The sequence below is a fragment of the Neomonachus schauinslandi genome, chromosome 11, assembly GCF_002201575.2.
Source record: "Neomonachus schauinslandi chromosome 11, ASM220157v2, whole genome shotgun sequence".
Taxonomy (NCBI): domain Eukaryota; kingdom Metazoa; phylum Chordata; class Mammalia; order Carnivora; family Phocidae; genus Neomonachus; species Neomonachus schauinslandi.
Window position 1 is genome coordinate 96,583,829 of NC_058413.1, and position 24,272 is coordinate 96,608,100.

The 24,272-nt window shown below is 42.5% G+C and overlaps 1 protein-coding gene across 3 annotated transcripts; it reads left to right on the top strand.

Moving 5' to 3' along the window:
* The first annotated feature begins 449 nt into the window (after positions 1 to 449).
* MPZL3 (myelin protein zero like 3) lies at positions 450 to 23,457 on the top strand. Of its 3 annotated transcripts, none has more exons than XM_021696489.1 (6): positions 450 to 596; positions 8,132 to 8,298; positions 11,263 to 11,473; positions 13,053 to 13,218; positions 15,100 to 15,163; positions 23,357 to 23,457. In XM_021696489.1, exons 1-6 carry the CDS (start codon positions 524 to 526, stop codon positions 23,420 to 23,422), a joined length of 747 nt encoding a protein of 248 aa, XP_021552164.1. In that variant the 5' UTR covers positions 450 to 523; the 3' UTR covers positions 23,423 to 23,457. The 3 variants fall into 3 exon arrangements, with proteins under 3 accessions (XP_021552164.1, XP_021552165.1, XP_044775529.1); XM_021696490.1 differs by lacking the exon at positions 23,357 to 23,457 and adding an exon at positions 19,228 to 22,186; XM_044919594.1 differs by lacking the exon at positions 23,357 to 23,457 and adding an exon at positions 19,228 to 22,186 and having other exon boundaries at positions 8,168 to 8,298.
* Positions 23,458 to 24,272: the final 815 nt, after the last annotated feature.

A 24,272-nucleotide genomic window follows, 5' to 3' on the forward strand; every position in this document is an offset into this window, starting at 1 on the left:
GTCATGATCCTGGAGTCCCTGGATCGAGTCCCGCATCGGGCTCCCTGCTCAGCAGGGAGCCTGCTTCTCCCTCTGACCCTCCCCCCTCTCATGTGCTCGCTCTCTCTCTCATTCTCTCTGTCTCAAATAAATAAATAAAATCTTTAAAAAAAAAAAAAGAAACCTATTTTGAGATAGTTCAAATAAAATAATCTGTAGGGAGTAAAAAATGACTTCTGAAGAGAATCGGAGGATCAAGACTAGTACGACAGAATTCCATAAAAATAAATTGTAATTCTTCCAAAGTCTGTGGCTTCATTGTCAAGCAAAAGAGAATAATTAATTCTCACTCGAGACTTAAAAAAATCGCGGGTCCGAGTAGGTTCAGGTGTGGCTCTGGAAAGATGCCACGTTCCTATGGCAACTTCAAATCGCCATTTTAAAGTGTTCTCGCGGCCTCCCGCCCTGACGTCACTTCCGGTATCACCTGTGTAGTTACCGGGAGCCGTAAACAAGGTGTGCAAGCATCCGGAGAGCTGTCGGGATGCAGCAGAGTGGAGCTGCTGGAGGCCGTGGCTGCGCTCTGTTCCCACTGCTGGGCGTCTTGTTCTTCCAGGGTGAGAGCGCCGGCTGGGTCCCCCAACTTCCGGTCGGGGGGTTACGGAAGATGGTCAGTTTTCCGGTTCCGGTGGGGGGTGTCTCAGGAAAGCCCCCACACGGCTTCTGGCCGTGCAAGAAGTGGGACCGTGTGGGGAGCGTTTTCTCTTCTTGTATTCACCACCCACTTGAGGGCCGTTGGCAGCTTGTCAGTGCTTTCCTGAGCCCTGGGGAGCTCGACCACCTTGCGTGACTGCTTTGTATTCTGGTGATGGCACAACATGCTAGAACCACGGAGGGCGCTGGCTTTGTGGTCACCCCGTGCTATCTTGTGATGAGTTACCAGCGGTTAACTCCGCTGTGGTTTTGTGGCCTGTATGTCCTGATTAGGAAGGGGTAGTTCTAGTGTTCAGGAGTTTGTCTCAGTAATTTTGGGAAAGAAAATCATGACTGTTGGTACTTTTTTGTAGGTGATTGTCAGGGCCTTGGAAGTAAAATGTTTATTTTATATGTCACTGAAAGGATGTGCTGTGATTTCGTTACAGGAGAGACGCATTTTGTTGAGGAAAACGCAACTGCTGTAGCATTTTAATAACATTTTTAAAATACAAGAGAGCATATAAACTCTTAAAATTTTTAATCTATTAACTAATATCATAAGTACAGTATTCACACTATGGCATAGTCTTAGGATTTGGATAAGTTTTGCTTTCATGCAGTTTTCAAATTGCATAAATTTCAGCCCAACCTAATTACCTTCATTTTAGGGTGCAATTACGGATTTGTGTGTGTGTATGTGTGTGTCTTCTCAGGAAATTATGTGTTAATAGAGCTAGGATCAGAGTGAATTGTTAACTTCATAAAATTTCCCTGTGGGGAAGTGGGAATTTCTGAAGGGGGCCTTTGATGTAAAGAACTTTAAGTTGTTCTAAATCTTAGCAGGTAAGGCCAGGAAGTTATTTATTTGATGACTAATATTCATGTTGCCGACACACTCCCTGATCCCTCCCAGCACTCTGTCATCACAAGTGTCCAGTTTTTCAGCTAAATTCTTTTGCAATATAATATTTAGGCTGACCTATCATTCCAAATAATCCCGGTTTCATCTCTCTCTCCCTCTCACAAATATTCAAATATTGTCCTATTGAGAAAAAAAATTCTAGAAATGATGGGTGGTTTCTTAAACTTGATGTCATTTCACATTGAAAAGCGTCCACCAAAGACAGCAGACCAACTAATTCAAACTTAAAAATTTATCTTACGACCCGTATGTACTTGTTTCTTACACTTGGCATGTTTTCAAGGTTCACCCATTTTTTTTTTAATGTTAGGCAGTAGACTTTGGTTTCATACCAGTGTTTATTTGCTTTTCCTCTTCAAAGATAGCACCCATTAAGTGATTAGCTTGTTTGAATTCTCCAAGTTATAAACATGGTCCTGTTATATCAGTTGTCATAGTACATGGAAACAATAGATTAGACAGCCTAGGGTTCTTACACTTATCTCCATTTAAGTGTGCACTTTTATGAACTAAATGTTGACAGATTTGTATTTTGGAAAATTGGGTGTACAAAGCTGGGAGTTTTGTTTTATCATATTTTTTTCATTCCTTCTGTGTATAAAATTACATATATTTAAATGTGATTTTCTTGTTTTCCTCCCAAATTAAACAAATTGTTAATTTTTATGAGTATTTCTATTGTTGGCTATTTTGACCTGGCAAGAATGTTTTTTTACTCAGGAGAAAAGATAAATAACCCTAAGCACATTAGGCCTAGGCTGAAAATTTCTAGATGAATGTAACAGTGGATTAGTAATTTTTTTCTTATTTTATTTTTTGAGTGGAGTAGACAAATGATTTTACATCTGTTGATTGTAAAACACTTTTAATTTCAGTATAATATATATAGAGAGAAAATGAACATACGGTAATTGTACCGCTTAATGCATTTTTAGAAACTGAACACACCTGGGTAACCAGCACTGAAATCAGGATATAGAATGTTACTGGTATTCCAGGAGCCTTCCTTATACTTCCTTCCAGTCATTATCCTTTCTCTCCCAAGGGGAACCAACATCCTGACATGTAGATTAGTTCATCCATGGATCTTGCTTTTCTCTATACATTTAAGACCCACTTCTCCAGTGTTTAGATTTAAGCAAAATGACTTTACTTATTGATAACTTTGTGGCAAAATCATGCTCATGAATATGGAATTCAAACATATTAACAAGAAGTTGGTTGGTAGGTAGATTTATTAATGGTGTACTTACCAAATTTTGCTGAGAACTTGTAGTTTTTATGCTTATTTTGCAATAATTTTTGTTTCATAAAAAGGAAACTGTTGGTTTGGCTCAGTTTAATATTACTGAGCATCGACAATGTGCTAGTTTCTGTTTTGATGAGCTCAGGGTCTATTGGAGAAGACAGACAAGTCAACAGATAATTTTAGAATCTGGTACTAAGAAATGTGGGAGCACAGAAGAGGTGCCCTTAATCTGCCATGAGGAGACAGGGAAGACTTCCTGGATGTGCCACCAAAGTTAAATCTTGAAAGAAAAGTTAGAGATAGGGAATGAGTAAAATTCCAACATAGAGAGGAACATGAACAAGACATAGAGACATTAAATAACTTTCCAAGCAAATTTTCTGAAACGTATACTTTGATTGGGTTAACTTAAATCATATGTGGAGTTTGTTTGTGTGTATGTGACAATCAGTGTGCAGAGTTAGCTGGAGGGACATTAATGAGATTCTGACTTATAACTGTAACCCATGTATTTCTTATTTACTCTAAACCAGGGTTGGCGGTTGGCAAACTTTTGTAAAAGGCTAGAGAATAAATATTTTAGGCTTTGTGGGCCATATGGTCTCTGTTGCAACTACTTAAAAGCAGCCAGAGACAATATATAAATGAATAAATATGGCTGTATTCTAATAAAACTTGATTTACAAAGAGACATTGTAGGCTAGATTTGGCTCACAGGCCATAGTTTGCTGACCTTTGCCCTACGTCAGCCATCCATTGACATTATCTCTTGGCCATCTCAGAGGCACATTAAACTTATCCAAAATCAAGCTCATGTTCTTCCCTGCCATGATGGGTATGTTTTAGTCTTTCTTATGTCAATGAATGGTATTACCAAGTCAGAAACCTGGGAGTCATCCTTGCCACCTCTGTTTCCCTAACATTCCACATCCAATCTACCACCAATTCTTGCTGATTTTACTGTGTAAGTATTGTCTTCTTAATTCTTTCCATGTCTCCTACCACCAACTTATTTGACTATTCAAAGCCTTCTTTATTTCTCATTTGACTATTGTAGTAGCCTTCTAAGTAATCTCCTTATATTTACTCAGCTCCTCCTAAGTGTCTTCCCTAGAGTGATCTTTTAAAAAATGAAAACTTCATCTTGTCTCTTCTCCCTCAGTCCCACATTTAAGTATTTTTCATGGCTTCCCATTACTCTAAGAATAAGGACCCAAATCTCTGAGGTTCTGCATGATCTGCTTCCTGCTTACCTCCTAGCCACATCTTTCTTTTTCTCATGCTTTTTGTGTTGGAGCCATACTGCCTTACTTTTGGTTCCATGGCTGACTGTGCTCCTTTCTGTCACAGGACCTTTGTATATGCCATATTTTCTGCCTGGAATACTCTCCCTTTCCTCACCTTGTTACCCTTCCTTCAGAGCTCAACTCAAAAAGTAACTTCTTCAGGGAAGCTTTCATTAACCACTCCCTACTCCTCTACCATAACTGGTGCAGTTCTCATAGTCACTCTCTGTCTTTGCTTCATAGTACTTATCAGATTTTGTAATTATACATTTGTCTTTATGATTATTTGATTAATGTGTTGAACTTTTGCTGTATTTTAAGCTCCAGAATAGGGAGTGTATTTATATTGCTCACATTTAATTCCAGGCTCAGAGGGTGGCACAAAACAGGTCCTCAATAACTATATGTTTGAAGAGTGAGTGAATGAATGAGTATTGTCATGGAAGCTTTGGGATAGAGAAGGATTGAGAAGAGCAAGGAGTCACTGCATCAGAGAGAGCCAGTAAAATCAGGATAGAAAAGTACCTATTGGAGTTTTTATCCCTTGGATTTTGTACTTTTAAGACATGATGCCTTTTATCAGAAATGTTAGTTGAGTCTGTATTGTACTATAGGGGTCCAGAAGTGAATGGGAAGGGAGGAAATGGAAATGCCAGGTGTACACTGCTCTTTCACAAAATTGGCTTAGAAAGGAAAGAGAGGGCAGTAGTTGGTAACACGTAGTTTTGCAGGGTTAAGGAAAGATCATCATTATTTTGTTTTATTGTTTTTTGTTTTTTTTAAGGATGGGAGAGACTTCTTTGTGTTTAGAGGCTGAAGGGGAAGAGAGCCCCTCTGCAAAGGAAGAGTTTGAAGATAGTAGAGAGGGTTTTTCTGCTGAAGCAGGGCTTGGAGGGGAGGGATCCAGGGCAGAACATAAGGGGTTGGCCTAGCATAGGAAAAGGGATACCACACACTTTCAGATTGGAAGTATGGATGGGTGTAGACACAGGAGAGTGCATGGCTGGGCAGTTTGTATAGCCTTACATTTCTTGAAAAAGTAAGAGGAGATATTTTCTTCTGAGAATGAGGGATTTGGAGGTTGGTGAGAATGGCAGAGGTTGGAGGAATCAGAAAGAGGAGCTGACCGAGGCTGGTTAAAGGGTCATCATGCCTCTTTAAGGGCTCAGCTATAGATGGAATCCATGAATTTCTTATGGTAACTATCTGTACATTTGGGTGATTTTTCTCCTTCAATGTATATCAGCCACAGGCTAGGAGTGGTCATCTAGGGTTAAGCTTTTCCTGAATGGGTGCACTGGAAAGAGAGGAGTGTAGAGGACTTAAGAATGTTGGAAATACTGTAAAAGAGGAGAGTGGGTGACAGATGAGCACACTTTGTTCCTATACTAGAATTTTTGGTGACCCTGTCCACCTCTTTCTCTCAGTCTCTGTCTGCTCCCTTCCCTCTGAATTTTTGCCCTCTAGGTGCTTGTGTGTAACAGGGGAAATAGTCTTTACAAACTGAGGGCAATCAACAGTACATGTGCTTGAATGGCATTATGTGCTAACTGTTATGAGAACAGAGAAGAAAGAGCAGTGAACTGCACCAGGGAATTTGGGAAGGCATTACAGAAGGGGCTGCTGTTTGAAACAGGGTTTTGAAGGTGTGTGAGCATTGGGGCGTTGTGGTATGGTAGGAACAGGTAGGATTGGTAGAAATGGGGAGAGCCTTCCAGACAAAGCCATATTCAGGGAGAGGCACAGTGGCATGAAAGTTTAAATTTGGGAAATGGCAGACATTCTGGGCATGGTGAAAGGGATGGGATGAGTAGGTGGGTGGAGTGGCAGAAGTTTGGGGCCAGGTTGTCTCTATGTGGATTTTATTCTATAGCCCAAGAAGGAATTACTGAAGGTTTTTGAATGTTTGTGGTGTTCATTTTAATAATAACAGCTAACATTTATTGAAAGGTTCTCTTTCAGATGCTGTGCTAAGCATTTTATGTATTATCTTATTTAATCTTATTGGATCCTTACAGTGATCCAGTGAAGTAGGTCTTGTCATTCTTCCCATTTATTGAGTAAGGAAATTGAAACTTGAACAGGTTAGGTGACTGTGATTAAAATCTTACGGCTAGAAAGTAGCTGGGCTATAACGCAAGTCCAGGTCTATCTAATTCTAAATCCATGCTTTCAAATCTCTCCACTGCACTTGAATTTTAGGATAAAGGAATAGTATGGGGAGAGTGTGGATTATCCATCCATTTCCAGCTTCCAGTTTTTAGAGCTGGAGCTTGAGTTGTGTGTAGGGTGGGTCGGGAGTGGGCTGAAGGGGGTAGTAGGGGCTGAAGGATGAAGGCTTTCCAGGCAGGGGAACAGCATTTGCCAAGTCATAGAAGGAACGACAAGTTTAGCGTGGCAAAGTCAGAGTGGATGGTATGGAGGAAACAGAGGTAAGCCTCATCTTTGGGATCGGTCAGATGCTTATTAGAGTTTTGAGCTCAGTCTTGGTCTCCTCCTTATAAGAAGAATGTGAACAGACTAGATTGTCTTGAGATGAGCAAGAAAAACGATTCAAAGCAGACAGAGGTAAAGGTGTTGATGACTCATAACTGTGTCTGTGATGGGGAAGGTTGAGAGAATGTAGGCAGAACTGAAGAAGTGCACTGAGCACTTACTCTGGGGTAGGCAGGCTTTCCAGTGTTACACCTGTTTTAACTCATTTATTCCTCACACTGACCTTCTAAGGTAAGTGCTGTTATTATCATTCTCACCAGAGTGAGAAACTGAAGAGTAAAGTTAACTTGCTGAGACCACAGAGCCAGCAAGCCATAGTGCTGGGATTTGCATCCTGCTGCCTCGACTAGGGGGACTGCGGGTGTGTGGACTGTGTGTGGGTTTGCCCTCTTCTAAATCCTTGCCGCTCTGTGTGCCTTTGGCCTGCCAAAAGAATCAGGGCTTGTCGCAGTGGAGAAGAAAGCAGTAAAAACAAAGTGCTGGTGACTTTCCTAAAAATTGGCTCCCTTGTGGAAGATAAATTTCTACTCAGTGTTTTTTGAAAGGGGATTGGTCAGAAGAAAGTGGGAGCTCTTTTTGGGGGAGCTGGAATGCCAAAGTTGGATATATGAGCCTGTTTTGACAAGAGTTAAATCTCTAGAGCATTTAAAAATGATATTTTTACATTTTAGAGTGCATTAAATTGTTCTGTTTTCCACCCCATGATTTACTTTTAATGGATGCAGGATTCATTAACCAGCTTTTTTTTTTTTTTTTTTTTTAAGATTTTATTTATTTATTTGAGAGAGAGAGAATGAGAGAGAGAGAACACATGAGAGGGGATAGGGTCAGAGGACGAAGCAGACTCCCTGCCGAGCAGAGAGCCCGATGCGGGACTCGATCCAGGGACTCCAGGATCATGACCTGAGCTGAAGGCAGTCGCTTAACCAACTGAGCCACCCAGGCGCCCTCATTAACCAGCTTTAAGAGAGGAAAAGATAAAACACGACTAGATAGAACCTGGGGGCAGTTTTCTAAAATTCTTTGAAAAAATTTCCTCTTCTTATTTCCTGTTCTCATTTTGCTGGTGGTTGAGAAAGTGGTAGCTTCAGGTTATAGCCAGGCTGTCCTCGGGGGTAAGTCCCTTAGACCACAGCAGCTGCTATAATTCCTGGGGTGTCAGTGTGTCAGGGGGTGCACAGCATCGCCTTTTAGCTGCTGTGGGCGGACCCACTTGTTTGTACTGCATTTAACCACAAGTCTGTATTTGGAAAAATGCTGGTGTGATCAGGTTTTAGATTTTTACCCAAGCATTCATTCTGCGATTTAATATTGTAAAATGACAAAAATACTACCCTTGATTCATGCAGATACCTGCTCCTTGACCTTCTGGGCCTGCCTGAGAAGATATTCATTTATTCCTCTGAGAGCCCGAAAAACGATAGTATCTCTGTATTGCTCACTCACATCTATCTATCCCACCTAAATGCATACCTTTTAAATGTTTGGGCTTGCTTTGATTAGGTGTTCAAGTTGTCCTTTCCTTGGAGATTAAAGCAGATGCCCACGTCCGGGGTTATGTAGGAGAGAAGATCAAGTTGAAATGCACCTTCAAGTCGACTTCATCTGTCACTGACAAACTCACCATAGACTGGACCTACCGACCCCCCAGCAGCAGTCGTACAGAATCAGTGAGTGTTTCCTATTAAGGAAATGTCTTTGAGTCTAAAGTGGTCAACAGCTCTGGAATCTTTTTTTTCCAGGTCCCAGGCATACCTCAGGCCTTCTCATCTTAGAATCAAACATGAGCTTCTGTATAAATAGAAGAAGATAAAGGCATTCATTTGGTCACGTAGGGCTTTTTTTTTTATTCTTCCATATGAGAATCATGTAAATAAGCTATAGGAAAAAAATTGTCAGAAACTCAGAGGAAATGTGGTTTAATTTTGTTTCCCCTTTGTTGTTTCCTTCTGCGTGTTTTCAGATTCAAGGTACTAAAAAGAGTACCTCCAGGACTGTTGGATAGAAAAATTCTATAGGTCCCAGTCATAGACATCTTTTCTCATAAAGTTGCTCATTTCCTGTGGTATGAGGTTGTCTTAATGGGTGTATCTGTTGGTATATGTGTACTCTGTAGATTTATCTTGGCCTCGTCTCCTAGTGTATAAACATCTGCATTGATTTATATGGTTCCTTTTGAAGGAGATGGTGGCACCTTGTGTGGATGACAGATGCTGTTGGTGACAGATGGTCTTGCAGTATTAGAAACAGTATACTTTGTACACACATATAAAACACATTTATGGTTCATATCCCATTGTGGATGTCTAATTGAAGATTACAGTGCTATAAAAAGCCCTTTCTCTTTATGCTTCCAGCAATATCCTTAGTTCAGGATAGATGCTATCAAGAATGTGAATGTTGTAGCTGTATGTAAGATTGTATTTTTGAAAGTATCCTTAATTCTTTTATCCTGTTTCCTTCATTGGAGAACTTTCTCTTTGATTTTTTTTTTTTAAAGATTTTATTTATTTGAGAGAGAGAGAATGAGAGACAGAGAGCATGAGAGGGAGGAGGGTCAGAGGGAGAAGCAGACTCCCTGCCGAGCAGGGAGCCCGATGCGGGACTCGATCCCGGGACTCCAGGATCATGACCTGAGCCGAAGGCAGTCGCTTAACCAACTGAGCCACCCAGGCGCCCTCTTTGATTTTAATATATAAGCTTTGAGTTTTGTTTTAGGACCCATTATCGAATGCCACATAGCTAGGAGCCAGCTAGGGGGCTCCAGCGAAGGCAGCTAGGCTGTATTCATGGTTGCCTTTTCTTTAGATTTAAAATAGTTCACTTTATTTCGAGTGGTCAGAAAACTATGGCTGGCCTTATTTGACTTTGCCTCCTTGGCCAAAAGTAGGACAGAGCAAGCAGTGGGGGATCTTCTTCGGTCAGAAACCATAATTGCAAACAGCAGTTCCTGTATGGTGCTGTTTTCTGGGAGGCTGGTCAGAAAGCAAGCTCATGCAAGTTGGAATCAGTGGACCTTTGAAGTCACGTTACGTGATTGTCACAGTCCAGGTCAAGTCAGTCAGGATTCTGTCAGGCTAATCGGTTGGCAAGGATTTGGGTATCACCAATTTAACTCGGAACTTACAGGTTGTATTCATCTTGAAGATACACAGCAGGCCTTTTTTGGTCAGTAAGGAGTTTCAAACCCTTTTATATAGATGCTGATAATCAGCGGTAGGCATTCTTTACCTCCCTCTTTGTGTGTGTGTGTGTGTGTGTGTGTTTTTAAAGATTTTATTTTTAAGTAGTCTCTACACCTAGCATGGGGCTTGAACTCACAACCCTGAGATCAAGAGTCGCTGCTCCACTGACAGAGCCAGGCAGAGACCCCTTACCTCCCTCTTTGGAACACTCATCACACATGTTATTATTTCTTAATGTCCGTATTTCCCATTAGACTGTAAAATCTGTGAGAGCAGGGACTGTGCCTGTTTGGCTCCCACTATGTCCTTTTGCTTAACACAGTGCCTAGCACATAGTAGGTGAGCCCTAAATATTTGTTGAATGAATGTACGAACAAATGAACTAATAAGTGATTCAACATCTTCTCTGGGAAGTTGCTCTTCAAAATTGGGCAATTTAGTGGTTGTACATGGGGAGGTACCAAGCCTTGAAAGAAAGAAAGGAAAGAAAGAGGAAAGAGGAAAGAAAGCCTTGAACTTTGCATAAGAGAGAAAGATCATGTTGTCTTGTAGTACCTGCCTGGCCTACCACCAGACATAATGAGGTGCTTTTGGTGACAAAGTGTCTGATCATCAATCTGAAGTAGCACCGTTTTAATTCAACATACATTCACTGAGTCCTGATCATGCATTTGGCTTGGGGTTTTTATTAATTGCCAAGATAGATAGATAACTCAAGAGAGGCTTGATTATATTGTACCTACTTTTATTTATTTTGAGATTAAGCAAAAGCTTCCCCTGCCCACTTACTACCTGTGTGCCTTTGAATAACTCACTTAGTTTCTGGCCTTGTTTCTCTTTCTATAAATTTGGAATAATCATACCTGCCCCATGTATCGTTCAGTGTTGTTATGTGGCTCAACTGAGTAAACCTGTGGGAATCATTTGCAAACCAGAAAGGACTACACAAATAACAGATGCTACTTTAGAATAGGTTTTCTCAGCTTTGGCACTGTTGACATTTTGAGCTGGAGAATTCTTTGTTGTGAGGGGTCTATCCTATGCACTGTAGGATTTTTATCAGTATCCCTAACCTCTACCTGCTAGATGCCAGTACCACTCTCCCCAACTGTGATAACCAGAACTGTCTCCAGATACTGCCAGATGTCTCCTGGAGGCCCACATTGCCCCCAATTGAGAACTACTGCTTTAGGACTTCAGGGAGAATTTAGAAGATCTTCAAGAGTTAGGATCCTAGGACTCTTAGGTCAGGCCTTTTCCTGATAAGTTGTATTAACTTGTCTTTTAACCTATAGGAAGGAGGTGAACAAAACATTAAAAAAAAAAAGTCCAACTGAGAAAACCCATTATGCATTTGTGTTTTATTTTGGACTTACTTAGTTTTACATTTTCATTGCATTTTGCAAATTAACTTCTTTTTTTTCGTTTGTTATGGTGTTGCTTTTTTAGATTTTTCATTATCAGTCCTTCCAGTACCCAACCACAGCAGGTACATTTCGGGATCGAATTTCCTGGGTTGGAGATGTATACAAAGGGGATGCATCTATAAGCATAAGCAGCCCTACCCTAAAGGACAATGGGACATTCAGCTGTGCTGTGAAGAATCCCCCAGATGTGCACCATAATATTCCTGTGACGGAGCTAACAGTCACAGAAAGGGGTAAGCTAACTGCCACCAACCTTCTTCTGCCGGGCTCTGTGACTACCGTGCTACTTACCAGAGAGATCAAGGACAAGCACAGCTACCCATCTTTGAAAGCCAGTCAGTCAATGGAACATTTGGCCATCCTGAATTGTCTATTAGGATGAATTTCTTAGTCTTGATTTTGCAAACTGAAGTTGTTATTCAAATGTTGTTATAGTTTCCCCGTTATCTATTTTTCATTTTAACTTCAGGTGTCCAGAGGTCTTGTGGAACGCATGGCAGACTCCTAAGTAAATGGAGGCTTGTTATCTGTGTGAAATAGAAGTCATTTGATTTCCCCAGTCTGTTCATACCCTCAGTTATGAGGCCATTTTCTTGCCCATGTGTTGAAAGGGTGCCCTTTTTAATGATGGGAGGCAGCACATTTCTTTTATGTTACAAAAGGCAGCAGTTTCCTTTTAGCATGAAAATGCAGGAAAGTAGGTTAAGGACTGACCTTTTTTCCTACATTATTCTCGGGTGACTACTGAGTGGTCAATCTAATTCTCAGTTGGATTTGAACCAAAGATGTAGAGATACAGAACTGCATTATGGTTCGTTATAGATGCCTTATCATCTCCTAGGTCTTTCTCAAGTCTGTCTTTTTCTCCCTCTTTCTTTCTCCCTTCCTTTCCCTTCCTCCTCTCTTTTTTCTTCTTTCTTTTTTTAAGAGGATAACTCAAGGTTTCAACGATACAGGCATGTTCATGCTGCAGGCTGAGTAGAAAGTAGTATAGTTTTTTTGGAAGAAAGTTTGGTTGTATTAGATGCCTTAAAAGTGTATGCCCTTTGGGGCACCTGGGTGGCTCAGTCGTTAAGCGTCTGCCTTTGGCTCAGGTCATGATCCCAGGGTCCTGGGATTGAGCCCCGCATTGGGCTCCCTGCTCTGTGGGAAGCCTGCTTCTCCCTCTCCCACTCCCCTTGCTTATGTTCCTGCTCTTGCTGTGTCTCTGTCAAATAAATAAATAAAATCTTAAAAAAAAAAATGTATGCCCTTTGATCCAGGAATCCCATTTTAAATTTTATCTTAAAGAAATGGAGGTAAATATGAGGATTTATGTATAAGGATGATCATCATAATGTAACTTACAGATTCAAGGAATTGGAAACAGCTTGAATGTCCAGCGTTACAAAATTGGTTCAGTAAATTACTCAGTATGGTAGAATACTATGCAGCCAAGTAACACTTGGAAGGAATTTTTAATGACATGGGAAAAATTGATCATATATTACATAAAAAAAGGAATTTAGAAATAGTCCGTAAAAATATGATCCATACTTCTAAAGCTAGGCACTGTCCTCCCTATCTGCAGACCCATACCCACATACTCCTAGAAAGAACACCGAATGGGTAGATACCAACATGTCAGTCTTACGTAGTGGGATTACGGGTGCATTTTTGTTCTTCTTTGTACTTTCATATACTCTCTACCTCTTCTACAATGAATTCTTGTTGTAATCAGAAGAAATACAAGAGCAAAAGTACAATCTAGCTCAATCAAAGAAGGCCCTTTTGCACGTCCCTCCCTCTCACCTTCCCTTTTTCCTCCTCTAGGTTTTGGCACCATGCTCTCCTCAGTGGCACTCCTCTCTGTCCTTGTCTTCCTGCCCTCAGCCGTGGTGGTGGTTCTGCTGCTTGTGAGGATGGTGAGGAAGTCTGCGGGGCTGCAGAAGACGAGCAAGTCTGGCTATAAGAAGTCGTCTATTGAGGTTTCAGATGAGTAAGTTCAGCTGGAACCCCGAGCAGTTAACCCCCTTTCCTCTTCAGAGCCCTGCTTGGTGGATAGTCCCCAGAGGGCTGAATCCACCCCTTTCCTTTTTCCCAGGCCAAGTTTCGTTCTGCCGAGGAGTACTAGAAGGAAGGTTGGAGGTGAACCTAGTGGATGTTAATTTGGGGAGAGAGATGGAGGGGTGAATGTAGGGTCCTTGTCTCTGCTTTGGAAATCAGATTGTACTATCTATGGTTCTGCATATAAATTCTAAAGTGGTGGGGCGCCTGTGTGGCTCAGTTGGTTTAGTGTCCGACTTTTTTTTTTTAATATTTTATTTATTTATTTGACAGAGAGCGAGAGCAGGAACACAAGCAGGGGGACTGGGAGAGGGAGAAGCAGGCTTCCTGCTGAGGAGGGAGCCCGACGTGGGACTCGATCCCAGGACCCTGGGATCATGACCCGAGCCGAAGGCAGATGCTTCACGACTGAGCCACCCAGGCGCCCTAGTGTCCAACTCTTGACTTTGGCTCAGGTCATGATCTCAGGGTTGTGAGATCAAGCCCTGCATCAGGCTCCATGCTGGGCGTGAAGTCTGCTTAAGATTCTCTCTCTCCCTCTCCCCCTCCCCTCTCTCTTTCTCCACCTCTCTAAATAAATAAAATAAATAAAAATTCTGGAGTGGATATCACATTCTTTCAAAATTAACAGGAATTTCCAACAAGTCAGTTATTTTTCTCTTCTCGTTTTGTCACCAAGCTGATGTGTCCCAACAGAAAATGCCTAAGCAATGAGGGAGCCTTTAAGAACAGTCTTGGACAGCAAAACCCATTTAAATAACCAAGATCTGTTCTTGGTCAGCACATGCTCTGAGGGCCTAATTGGATTGTGATTATCAAAGGCATTTATGAAACATCATGTTGGCAGTGAGCAGGCATGGTCCAGTATTTTCCCTAGGAATAAATCTACTAAAAACAGGTGACAAAAGTCTGCATAAAACCCATTTTGATTCTCCATTGTCTTCTTGGGAGGGAAGTCTTCCCTGGGAAGGGTCTAAAATTTTCTTTTTCTGTGCATGTGTGCACATGTGTATTTGTGCATGCACATTTGCTTCATGGGAGAGAGAGTGCCCTTTATAGGAATCTGTGGCCCCCCCCAAAAGGTCAAGGGCTCTTGGTAGAAATACTAAGATGTCTATTTCTAAGCACGATCTAACAAGATTCCTTATGCTCCAACCTTCAGGCCCCTTGTTCCCTGACATTTCATCTCGTTCACTTCCCGTGCCAGATACACAGCTTATTTTCTTCTCTAAATAAGCTACACTGACTCAGGTCTTCCTCCTTCTCCCCCCCCCCCCACATGCTTTTCTCTCCCTGGGAATCCTCTCCTTCCCTCCCTTGTTTGCCCGGAAAACTCTTCCTGATCCTCCAAGACCCAGCTGAAATGTTCCATCTCTGGAGTCTCCCTGAGTCCTCCCCAGAGAACAGGTCACTCCCTCCTTTTTGCTGCCCTAGCAGTTTGACCTTAAGCTTATTAAAACACTTTATTACATTGTGTCATAATGTACTTGTTAGGTTGCAACAGGTTTCTCACACCCATGAGGCTGTGAGCTCTTCAAGGGGCAGTGTTGGTGCTCAGTACATTTCTAAGTGAATGATTGAGACCAGCTCCTATTTACTGGGCAATTGCTATGTGTCAGGCACTGTGGTACGTGGTTTACATGTGGTTATTTTTTATCCCAGCGCTTAAGTAACCTGCCTGCTCGCCCTTCTAGTAAGTGGCCGAACTGGAATTTAAAAACGAGAACTGTCTGGATTCAGCAGCTGTGCTCTTACGTGCTCTGCTGTGCTGAGGACAGTATTTGTTCAGATTTGCTTTGTCCTTTTTCTCCAGCACGGACCAAGAGGAGGGGGATGACTGCATGGCGAGGCTTTGTGTTCGTTGTGCTGAGTGCCTGGTAAGCTCACGCCATTTCTCTGTTCACTGTGTTCATGTTCCATTTTCCTGCGTACTTAAGGGGATCCTTTGCCCTCAGAGGCAGCAGAGGATATGCAGATAAGGTCCAAAGCAAGGTATGAATCAAGGTCTTCCCCAAAGCATTTTGGTCTCAGGGGACCGATTCTAACCGTTATTTTGTTTTCTGTCTCATAGGCATAGAGTGGTGTCCTTAGGTTAGGGAAGGTTAGGGAAGTCTCTGCCTACTGACAAGAGAGCACCCTGAAAGAGGAGGGGCCGGGCGCCTGGGTGGCTCAGTTGGTTGGGCGACTGCCTTCGGCTCAGGTCATGATCCTGGAGTCCCGGGATCGAGTCCCGCATCGGGCTCCCTGCTCGGCGGGGAGTCTGCTTCTCCCTCTGACCCTCCCCCCTCTCATGTGCTCTCTCTCTCTCATTCTCTCTCTCTCAAATAAATAAATAAAATCTTTAAAAAAAAAAAAAAGAGGAGGGGCCTGTGCTACCAGGATCATATTAGGAGACTTTGGCTGGTTGGACTCAGAATTCTGAATTGAACTTTCCTGCTGTGCCTCAGTTTTTTGTTTTTTGTTTTTTTCCAGGGAATTAGAGTGATACAACCTTCTAGGTGACTTGTAGCTTTATCAGTAAGAAATACCCATGTTGGAGGGGCGCCTGGGTGGCTCAGTTGGTTAAGCATCTGACTCTTGATCTCAGCTCAGGTCTTGATCTCAGGGTTGTGAGTTCAAGCCATGTGTTGGGCTCCATACTGGGTGTGCAGCCTACTTAAAAAAAAGGAAGAAGGTGGGGCGCCTGGGTGGCTCAGTCGGTTAAGCGTCTGCCTTCGGCTCGGGTCAGGATCCCAGGGTCCTGGGATCGAGCCCCACATCGGGCTCCCTGCTCTGCGGGAAGCCTGCTTCTCCCTCTCCCTCTGCCTGCCACTCTGCCTACTTGTGCTCTCTGTCAAATAAATAAATAAATAAAATCTTAAAAAAAAAAAAAAAAGAAGGAAAAAAAAAAGAAAAAGAAATACCCACGTTGGAAGGCCTGAGTGTTGATTTAAATTTCAAAAGGCTGTCATCCCTCCGTTTTTTAAACTCTGGCTATGATTGGGAGGCTTGTGTGGCTGTCCCAGCGTCCTAGGAGGAGAGACTCTCTGATGTGGTGCAGTTGGAAACAGGTCAAAAGCAACTTACGATCTAATATGAAACATACCTGTCATTGCAGGGTTTAAACTTGAGTTCTCTTTATGCTCACTGCCAAGCTCAGCGCTTGGCCAGATGACTGTAGCCCAACTGTTCACTGCAGTGTTCTTTGTTTTTCTCTCTCACAAACTGGAGTGTAATAGCTAAGATGAGGGGAAGGTTGAAGAGGATCTAACAATAACCCTTCAGGGTCTGAATACTCTGATAACACAAAATAAGTTAGTGTCCGTGATTATCACCATCCACATTTCAGATATTAATTCATTCAGCAGTTATTTACTGAGTATCTGACATGTGCCAGATAGATTCTGGGTACTTAGGAAACACAAGTGAACTTGTGACAAAAATCTCTGCCCTCAGATAACTTCCATTCTTTTCCATATGTAGAAAACTCTCATTCTTCAAGACACAACTGAAATGTCACTTTCTCTTAAAATAGTTATTATTGGTTATTAAACAATAACTAACTAAATCTTTTAAAAATAAGCAAAACATGGAGTATACCAGATGGTACTTAATGCAGTAGAGAAAAACAAAATAGGGAAAGAAAATGGGATGGCTGGATGGGGGTATGATATTAAATACCTCACTGAAATGATATTTGAGCAAACACCTAAAAGAAGTAGATAGGATGCCATATAGCTGTTGCAGAGGAACATTCTGGACAGAGGAGATGGTAGGTGCAGCAACTCTGTGGAGGGGCCATGACTGGCATGTTCTTGGGACAGCAAGGAGACCAATGTGGCAGGAATGAAGTGAGCAAGGTGAAGAATAGCATTTGTTGACATCAGAGAGACAATGCCATATCTTATGAACATAATAAGTGAATGGAATGAACTGAGCTTTTATTCTTTTTTTTTTTTTAAGATTTTATTTATTTTTTAGAGAGCTAGCGAGAGAGAAACAGCATGAGAGGGGAGAGGGTCAGAGGGAGAAGCAGGCTCCCCGCTGAGCCGGGAGCCCGATGTGGGACTCGATCCCAGGACCCTGGGATCATGACCTGAGCCGAAGGCAGACGCTTAACCATCTGAGCCACCCAGGCGCCCCTGAGCTTTTATTCTTAATGAAATGGGATGCACTGGAGATTTCTGAGAAGAGAAGCACTATGTATTTCCAAAGGCTCACTCTGGCTTCTGTGTTGAGGATAGGTGGTACCGTGGTCAAGGGGCCATGACAGTCATAGAGCCCAATAAGGAGACCTTAGCAATAATGCAGGTGAGAGGGGGTGGTACTGGTTTGAACCAGGGTGGTAGGAAGTTATTGTATTCTGATTATAGTTTGAAGGTAAAGCCAGAGGGATTTATGGATGGGTTTCCCATATCTGTGAAAGAATGAGAGGAATCAGGGATAATTCCATGGTTCTTGACTTGAGCAACTGATAGAATAAGTAGAGTAGATGTAGACTAGAGCCCTGGAGTTCTCCAAGGTTGATCAGTTGGGAAGAGGAAGGGGAATTGGTAAAGGAGGCTGAGAAGGAACATCCAGTGAGGTAGGAGAAAACCGGGAGGGTTTGCTATCCTGGGAACCAAGTGAAGAATGTGTTTCAAGGTAAAGAAGGTGATTAACTGTGTCAGTTGCTGCTGAGTCAGGTCAAGTAAAATGAGAACTGAGAAGTGATTATTGGCTGATCTGGTGATGTGGAGGTCATTGGTGACCTTGGCAAAAGCAGCTTCAGGAGAATAGAGGGGAAGAAAGCCCGATGGGGGTAAGGTTGAGAAAGAACGCAAAGAGAGAGAACGGTGACAGTGGGTGTAAACAGCTCTTGCAAGGAGTTTTGCTGTGAAGAGATGCAGAGAAATAGGGTGATAGGTAGGAGGGAGATGTGTGTCAAGAGTTACTTTCTGTTTAAGATGGGAGAAATTATAGCACATTTGTATGCTGATGGAAATGATTCAGTAGAAAAGGAAAAAATGCTGCTGCGGGGGGGGTGGGGTGGCTGGAGTAGCTCTAGGATGTGATGCACAACAGGGATGTTGACCTTAGAGAAAGGCAGGGAGAGAGTATCCATAAGAAGAGTAGGGAAGGCCATGCAGATGGGCCCAGATGCAGGTGAGTGCATAAATATGGTGACGGGAGCTCCCAGAAGTTCCCTGCTGACTACTCTTTTCCCAGTGTCGGGAGAAAGCAAGGTTGTCCGCTGAGAACAAAGTGAGGAGGACGTGCTGGAGGTTTGAGGAAAGAGGGAAAGGTAGTCATCCAGGAGAATAAGAGAACGATGGGCCAGAGAAAAGTGGTGTGCCAGGTAGTACTAATGGGCCACTTGAGGTTAAAAGTAATGAATACAAGTTTAAATAATAAAAGTAAGAATAATGGTAACAGTAGCTAATCTTGAATGAGTGCGTGCACAGTGCGAAGCACAATGCGAAGTGACTTCTATACATTGTCTCATTCAGTTCTCGTCGCCCTTCTATGACGTGTCCGTATTTTTACTACCCCTCCACCCCCCATTTTACAGATAAGGAAACTGAGGCCTAGAGTCATTTAATAACTTTGCTCAAGGTCACACAGCCAACAAAGGGTGAAGCTGGCATTGGAACTCATAGAAACCGAGAAACCCAGACTCCTAGCTACAGTCCTCATGCTCTGCTGTAGACAGGCGTCTTTTCATGTGTGCTGAGGTTTTAAAAAATATCCACCATGGAAAAGGGAACCATTAGGATTTCAAAGCAGAAATTAGTCCAAAAGACAGCAAATATTTCGAGGGCCTTGGAGGCTTCATGGGAACGTAGATGCGCTGAGTCAGTGCTATTTCATTGTTAATGTCACCTCGTGCTGAGTTCCATCGAGGGGTCCTAGCACGACCTCTTTGTCTAAACTCTGACAGTGGCCACGTAGCTACACCACAACTGCTGTTCTTTCCCACCAGGACTCAGACTATGAAGAGACATATTGATGAAAGTCTTCATGATATAAGAAGAGTCACCTGCTAGCAGAACATGTCCCGTTCCACTGACAGCTAAAGCCTCTCAGAAGCGGAGCTGGCTTGGATGGCAGTGCTGGAGGATTCTGGAAGTCATCAGGAGAGACTTCAGGAACCATTTATTTATTGAAGAAATGTTCTTTTTATATTTATAAACTGAATAAGAGCTCTCAGAAGAAACTCATAACTACCCCTTTTAATAACTTATGCTCTAGTTGAATGAAGGAGTTCTCTTCCTGAATTGAAAGATACTTTTTGTTTCCCCTGTGTTTTTGAATGTATTACATGTTTTCTTCCAGTTATTTGAGGGGAATCCTAAATGTTGGCCACACCATGGATGCCAAAATACCTTGAAAAAAGGAAATGGAGCTCGTAGCTTCCTGATGTGCTACAAGATGAAATGTTTGTTGGGGATAAGTGTCCTTTGTTATTTGCTCCATGAACGTTTTCAGCTATGAATCAGCAAAGAGCATATACTCCTTGGTTTCATGACACCATCAATTGTGTTTGGGTGACTTGGAACCCTAATTTCCATAGAGTTGGCAGGGCCAGGAGTCCATAGTTTGCTTTGACTGTGTTTTTAAAGTATTAAAATGTCATCAATTTATAATTAAGGAAGGGAATGGCGACCTAAAGGGATCGCTTTCTTTTGTCTTGCTAGGTGCAGTTTGTTACCTTACTCTCTCATAGCTGACTGATGAGTGGTTTCCTTCTTGATGTCCCAGATCAGAGGCAAGAAAAACTCTTTGTAAGGTTTTTAGTGGGGAATGTAGAGAATATTTTCTCAGTTATTTGCAATATTCTTTTTTAACAAATGCCATTCCGGAGTTCAAATGTTGGATTGGCTTTAATGAGGCTTCTATTTATAGGAAATAATCTTTTTGACCTGAGTCATTCTTCAGAACTTTTTTGTGTTCTAAAATGTGCCAAATATGAGTGAGCTAAGGTATTTACAAACAGTTTTTGCATAATATTTGACATAAGGAAGTGAGATGGTACATAACCTTTACTTCTCATTTCTGTTCTCTGATACCTTATATCGACTTCCTCCATTTTCCCACAGCAAATGATTTCCAATTTTAATTTACATGGGATTTTCTATAAGCCATTAAGAAATATGCATGACATGTCCAGAAGGATCGACAGTGTAGTCCTCTGTAAAACAGCGGTAGAGTTTACTTCTCAATTATGAGAGACAAAAATTTTCCCCTCCTCCATTGCTGTTTTTTTTCAACAGGAGAGTCCGTGATTCCTCACTAGGTGGCTCAGGAGGCTTCCATATTACAGCAAATACACCGTACACATTATACAAAAAAAATCACTTCCCCAGGATTTATTTTTAAAAATTTGGGTTATTAGTGCTGGAAGTCATCAGTAAAAACTTGAAAAAATATGACATAGGTTTGGCCTGGCCTCTTTTGTCAATCTAGTCCATACATAAGAGAGTCTGGTTAGTTAATTAGAAATTATGCTTTTTGTCTGGTCACGTAAGGAAGTGGAAGAGGAAAAGGCACATTGACAGTTTATTTCCAGTGTTTAAGCCTCAGAGTCTTGAGCTGCTTGGGCTTGTCTGGGGCCGGGCTAGTGAGACAGTCTGACACCTCAGCTGGGAGGGGAAAACATGTTTGAGCAACGAGAGTTGCCCCAAACTCTGGGCTCTAGATTTGAAGATAGAGATCTAACTGTGAGGCAGACTTGTGGGTCCTCATGTCTCTGAGAAAGAGATGATGCTACGGGAACCCAGCTAAAACCACATTTCCTGAATTGAGGAACTGGTTTTATCTCGGTTTTCTTGTAATTTCCTTTCAGGCATGTTGTGAGGATTAATCCAGGCTAGTATGTTTGTCCCTTTAGGTAGATGGTGCTGTGTGGATACTTGGTCATTGTTATTTTGTAGCCTTGATCATGATTTGAACAAGTCCCTTTCTTCTTAAGTGACTGAACAGTAGCATCCTTCACGGGAATAGAGTAAGCTGATTAGTTCGTCTGCTCCATGGCTTTTTTAAAAGGTCACATCAGTCCTAAGGCTGCTCTCAGTGTCCTTGCTCGTCTCTCATCCTGAGTCTGGCTTACAGCCTTACGGCTTTCTTTTCTTTTTTTTTTTTCTTTTCCTTTCTTTCTTTCTCTTTCTCCCAAAGGAGCAAAAAGCAGTATTTGGATACCTGCCTTCTTTAAGGATGGAAAGAAGATAAAGTTGGTTTTCTTTTTTTTAACTTTTTAAATATCTTCTCAGGTGCTATTCTCTCTCTTTTTCTTCTTGCTGCTCTGGATGCAGAGCACACTGTCTGAGGACCAGCCTTGTCTAGAAAGGAAATTTAATTCTGAAAGCTTCAGACAGGGTGAAAAGCCTTTCAGAATTTTTCTTCGGCTGCTGAAGGCTTTACCCGTGGTGACATTACCTTGTAAGTTTTGTGTATTGAGCTCTTAATTCTGTTACCAAATGTGAATTTATAAAATGCTTTGTGTTTTCCATGTGGCCTGTTACCCCAGGCTTCTTGGAGAATGTCTTAGTTCTCTGCAGCTCCCAAACTGTGCACTGGTGCTTCAAGAGGGAATGTTGTATGTCCCTGTGTAAAAAAACTGTTGGAGGCCAAATCCCGAATCTGAATGTTCTATTGTGTCACTCTGTTATGGTTCCAAATGAGAGGCGTAAGAAAACCCACAGGGAGTGGACCAAGCCTGTCATGTCATTGCACTACTGGGGACTTCGCTGCCAGAAGAGGCAGCTCCATTCCTTTGATCCCTGTGTTGGACTGCTGAACTGTTAACAGCTGCATTTCACTGCATTTTTTGTGTTTGTTTTTTTGTAGGAGCGCGTGCACTGTTGGGCCATGTGCACAGACCTCGTGACTCTTGAGATCTTTACCACATCACAATTAATAAACTGCTTTGCACTTTCTGGCTACTTTTTGGTGTGTGTCTACATATAAAATGAGAGCTGTCAGATGCAAGGGGAGGAGGTTCTGGTTTCCAGCAGCAAGCAGCCATTCGTCTCTAAGCTGTACCCCTGCAAGAACCTGCATAGATTCAGTGGTCTGCTGGAGCCAGCTCACATAGCAAGAGCTGATGGTTAAATTTTTAGGAATTTTGCAAGCCCATTGTTAAATGATTGGTAGCTTGAAACAGGCCGTGGTGGGAGTATTTATGTACATTGCTGCCTTACCATGCAATCATGTAGCATAGTCCTTGAGAGAGCAAATATTCAACAACTTTTCTTTTTATTATTTTTTCAAGATTTTATTTATTTATTTGAGAGACAGAGAGAGAACAGGAGCGGGGTGGGTGGGGGGAGCGGCAGAGGGAGAAGCAGGCTCTCCGCTGAGCAGGGAGCCCGACGATGGGCTCGATCCCAGGACCCCAAGATCATGACCTGAGCCGAAGGCAGACACTTAACTGACTGAGCCACCCAGGCGCCCCTTCAACAACTTTGTGAATGATACAGGACAAGTTCCAAAAAAGTAAATGGCCACGTGTAGGTCAAGCCAAGGTTGAAGGTGTGTATACTGAGAACACTTATTTTGAAGTGGCAACTTAAAAGCAAAAGATATCTTGACGTGAAGAAGCTTTGAGTTCTTTTTTTTTTTTTTTTAAAGATTTTATTTATTTATTTGAGACAGAGAGCATGAGAGGGAGGAGGGTCAGAGGGAGAAGCAGACTCCCCGCCCAGCAGGGAGCCCGATGCGGGACTCGATTCCGGGACTCCAGGATCATGACCTGAGCCGAAGGCAGTCGCTTAACCAACTGAGCCACCCAGGCGCCCGAAGCTTTGAGTTCTTATGTACGATGTCCAAATGGCCCAAGGGGTTCACCAGGGGAATAAAGGCTACTTGTGTTCTGTAAATGCTGACATCACATGGTTAGAGGAAATCAACCTGGTAAGTTGGAGGACTGAGCGGGCCTGTCTTTGGAGGCAGGGATTGAGTGATTGCCTGGCTATACCGCACCTCTGTGTTGAGAGAAAAAAGTGAGAGTTTGCTTATTTTATTTTATTTTATTATTTTGAGGTTGCTGTATTTTAAACAGAGCAAAACGTTTTGTGTTCATCTTAAATTTATTGTATTTTGTTTGCATGCAGCTGATTTCTTTCTTGGGGAATGTTTGCCCGATGCCATTTGAAACCCCGCTCTCAGGGAGCTTGTAATCTAGAAGGGGAGACGGCACGAGCCCTGGTCTGGAATCTGAGGCTCTCCTCAGTAAGTTGAATTTATTACTTCTTTTTAGAACAAAAGTATAAATAAAAATTGGGTCATGGCCCAGATGACAGAAACGAGAACCTTGATTTAGAGGTTCCTGTTTGCATCTCTGTAGCCACCTCAAGGCACGCATTTGGTTTGTTCTGAGCCTGACCTGCGCGCAGAAGTCTTTGGAGTCGGACTTGGGTACTGCACTCTAGCAGAACTAGTGCGCTGCTTCCCCTGGGTGCGTCTCATCACGGGTAAGCCGTTGCTTTGCATTTCTTAAGAAGTGATTCAAACTTTTCAGAAGCTGGTTCTGAAGGTTTTCATTTGATGGCCACATTTGCAGGGCTCTCAACCTCTGCTGGAAGGGACTGCCGTAAGGTAGGCTGGTGGGTGCAGTTTTCGTTTCTGTAGTGTAGAGTCACTTCTGTTAAGATCCTCAGAGAATAAAGGGGAAGAGGTTTGCTCTTAATGAAAGAGTAGATGATGATGGTGGTGGACTTTAGCTTATAAGTTGCCTCTGTTTTTAGGTAGAGCAGTGACTGACTAGTCCTCCTGACTAGTTGTCCTCCTGACTAGTTGTCCTTCAACTCACAGCAGCACTTGTCCCTCACCGGTTCCTTTCTCCCAATCCTAGACAGGCCAATATTTTTTTTTTTTTGAAGATTTATTTATTTATTAGAGAGAGGGTGTGTGCACTAGCCGTGGGGGCGGTGGGGGCAGAGGGAGGGGAAGTCTCAAGCAGACTCCACGCTGAGTGTGGAGCTGGACATGGGGCTTGATCTCACGATCCTGAGATGATGACCTGATCTG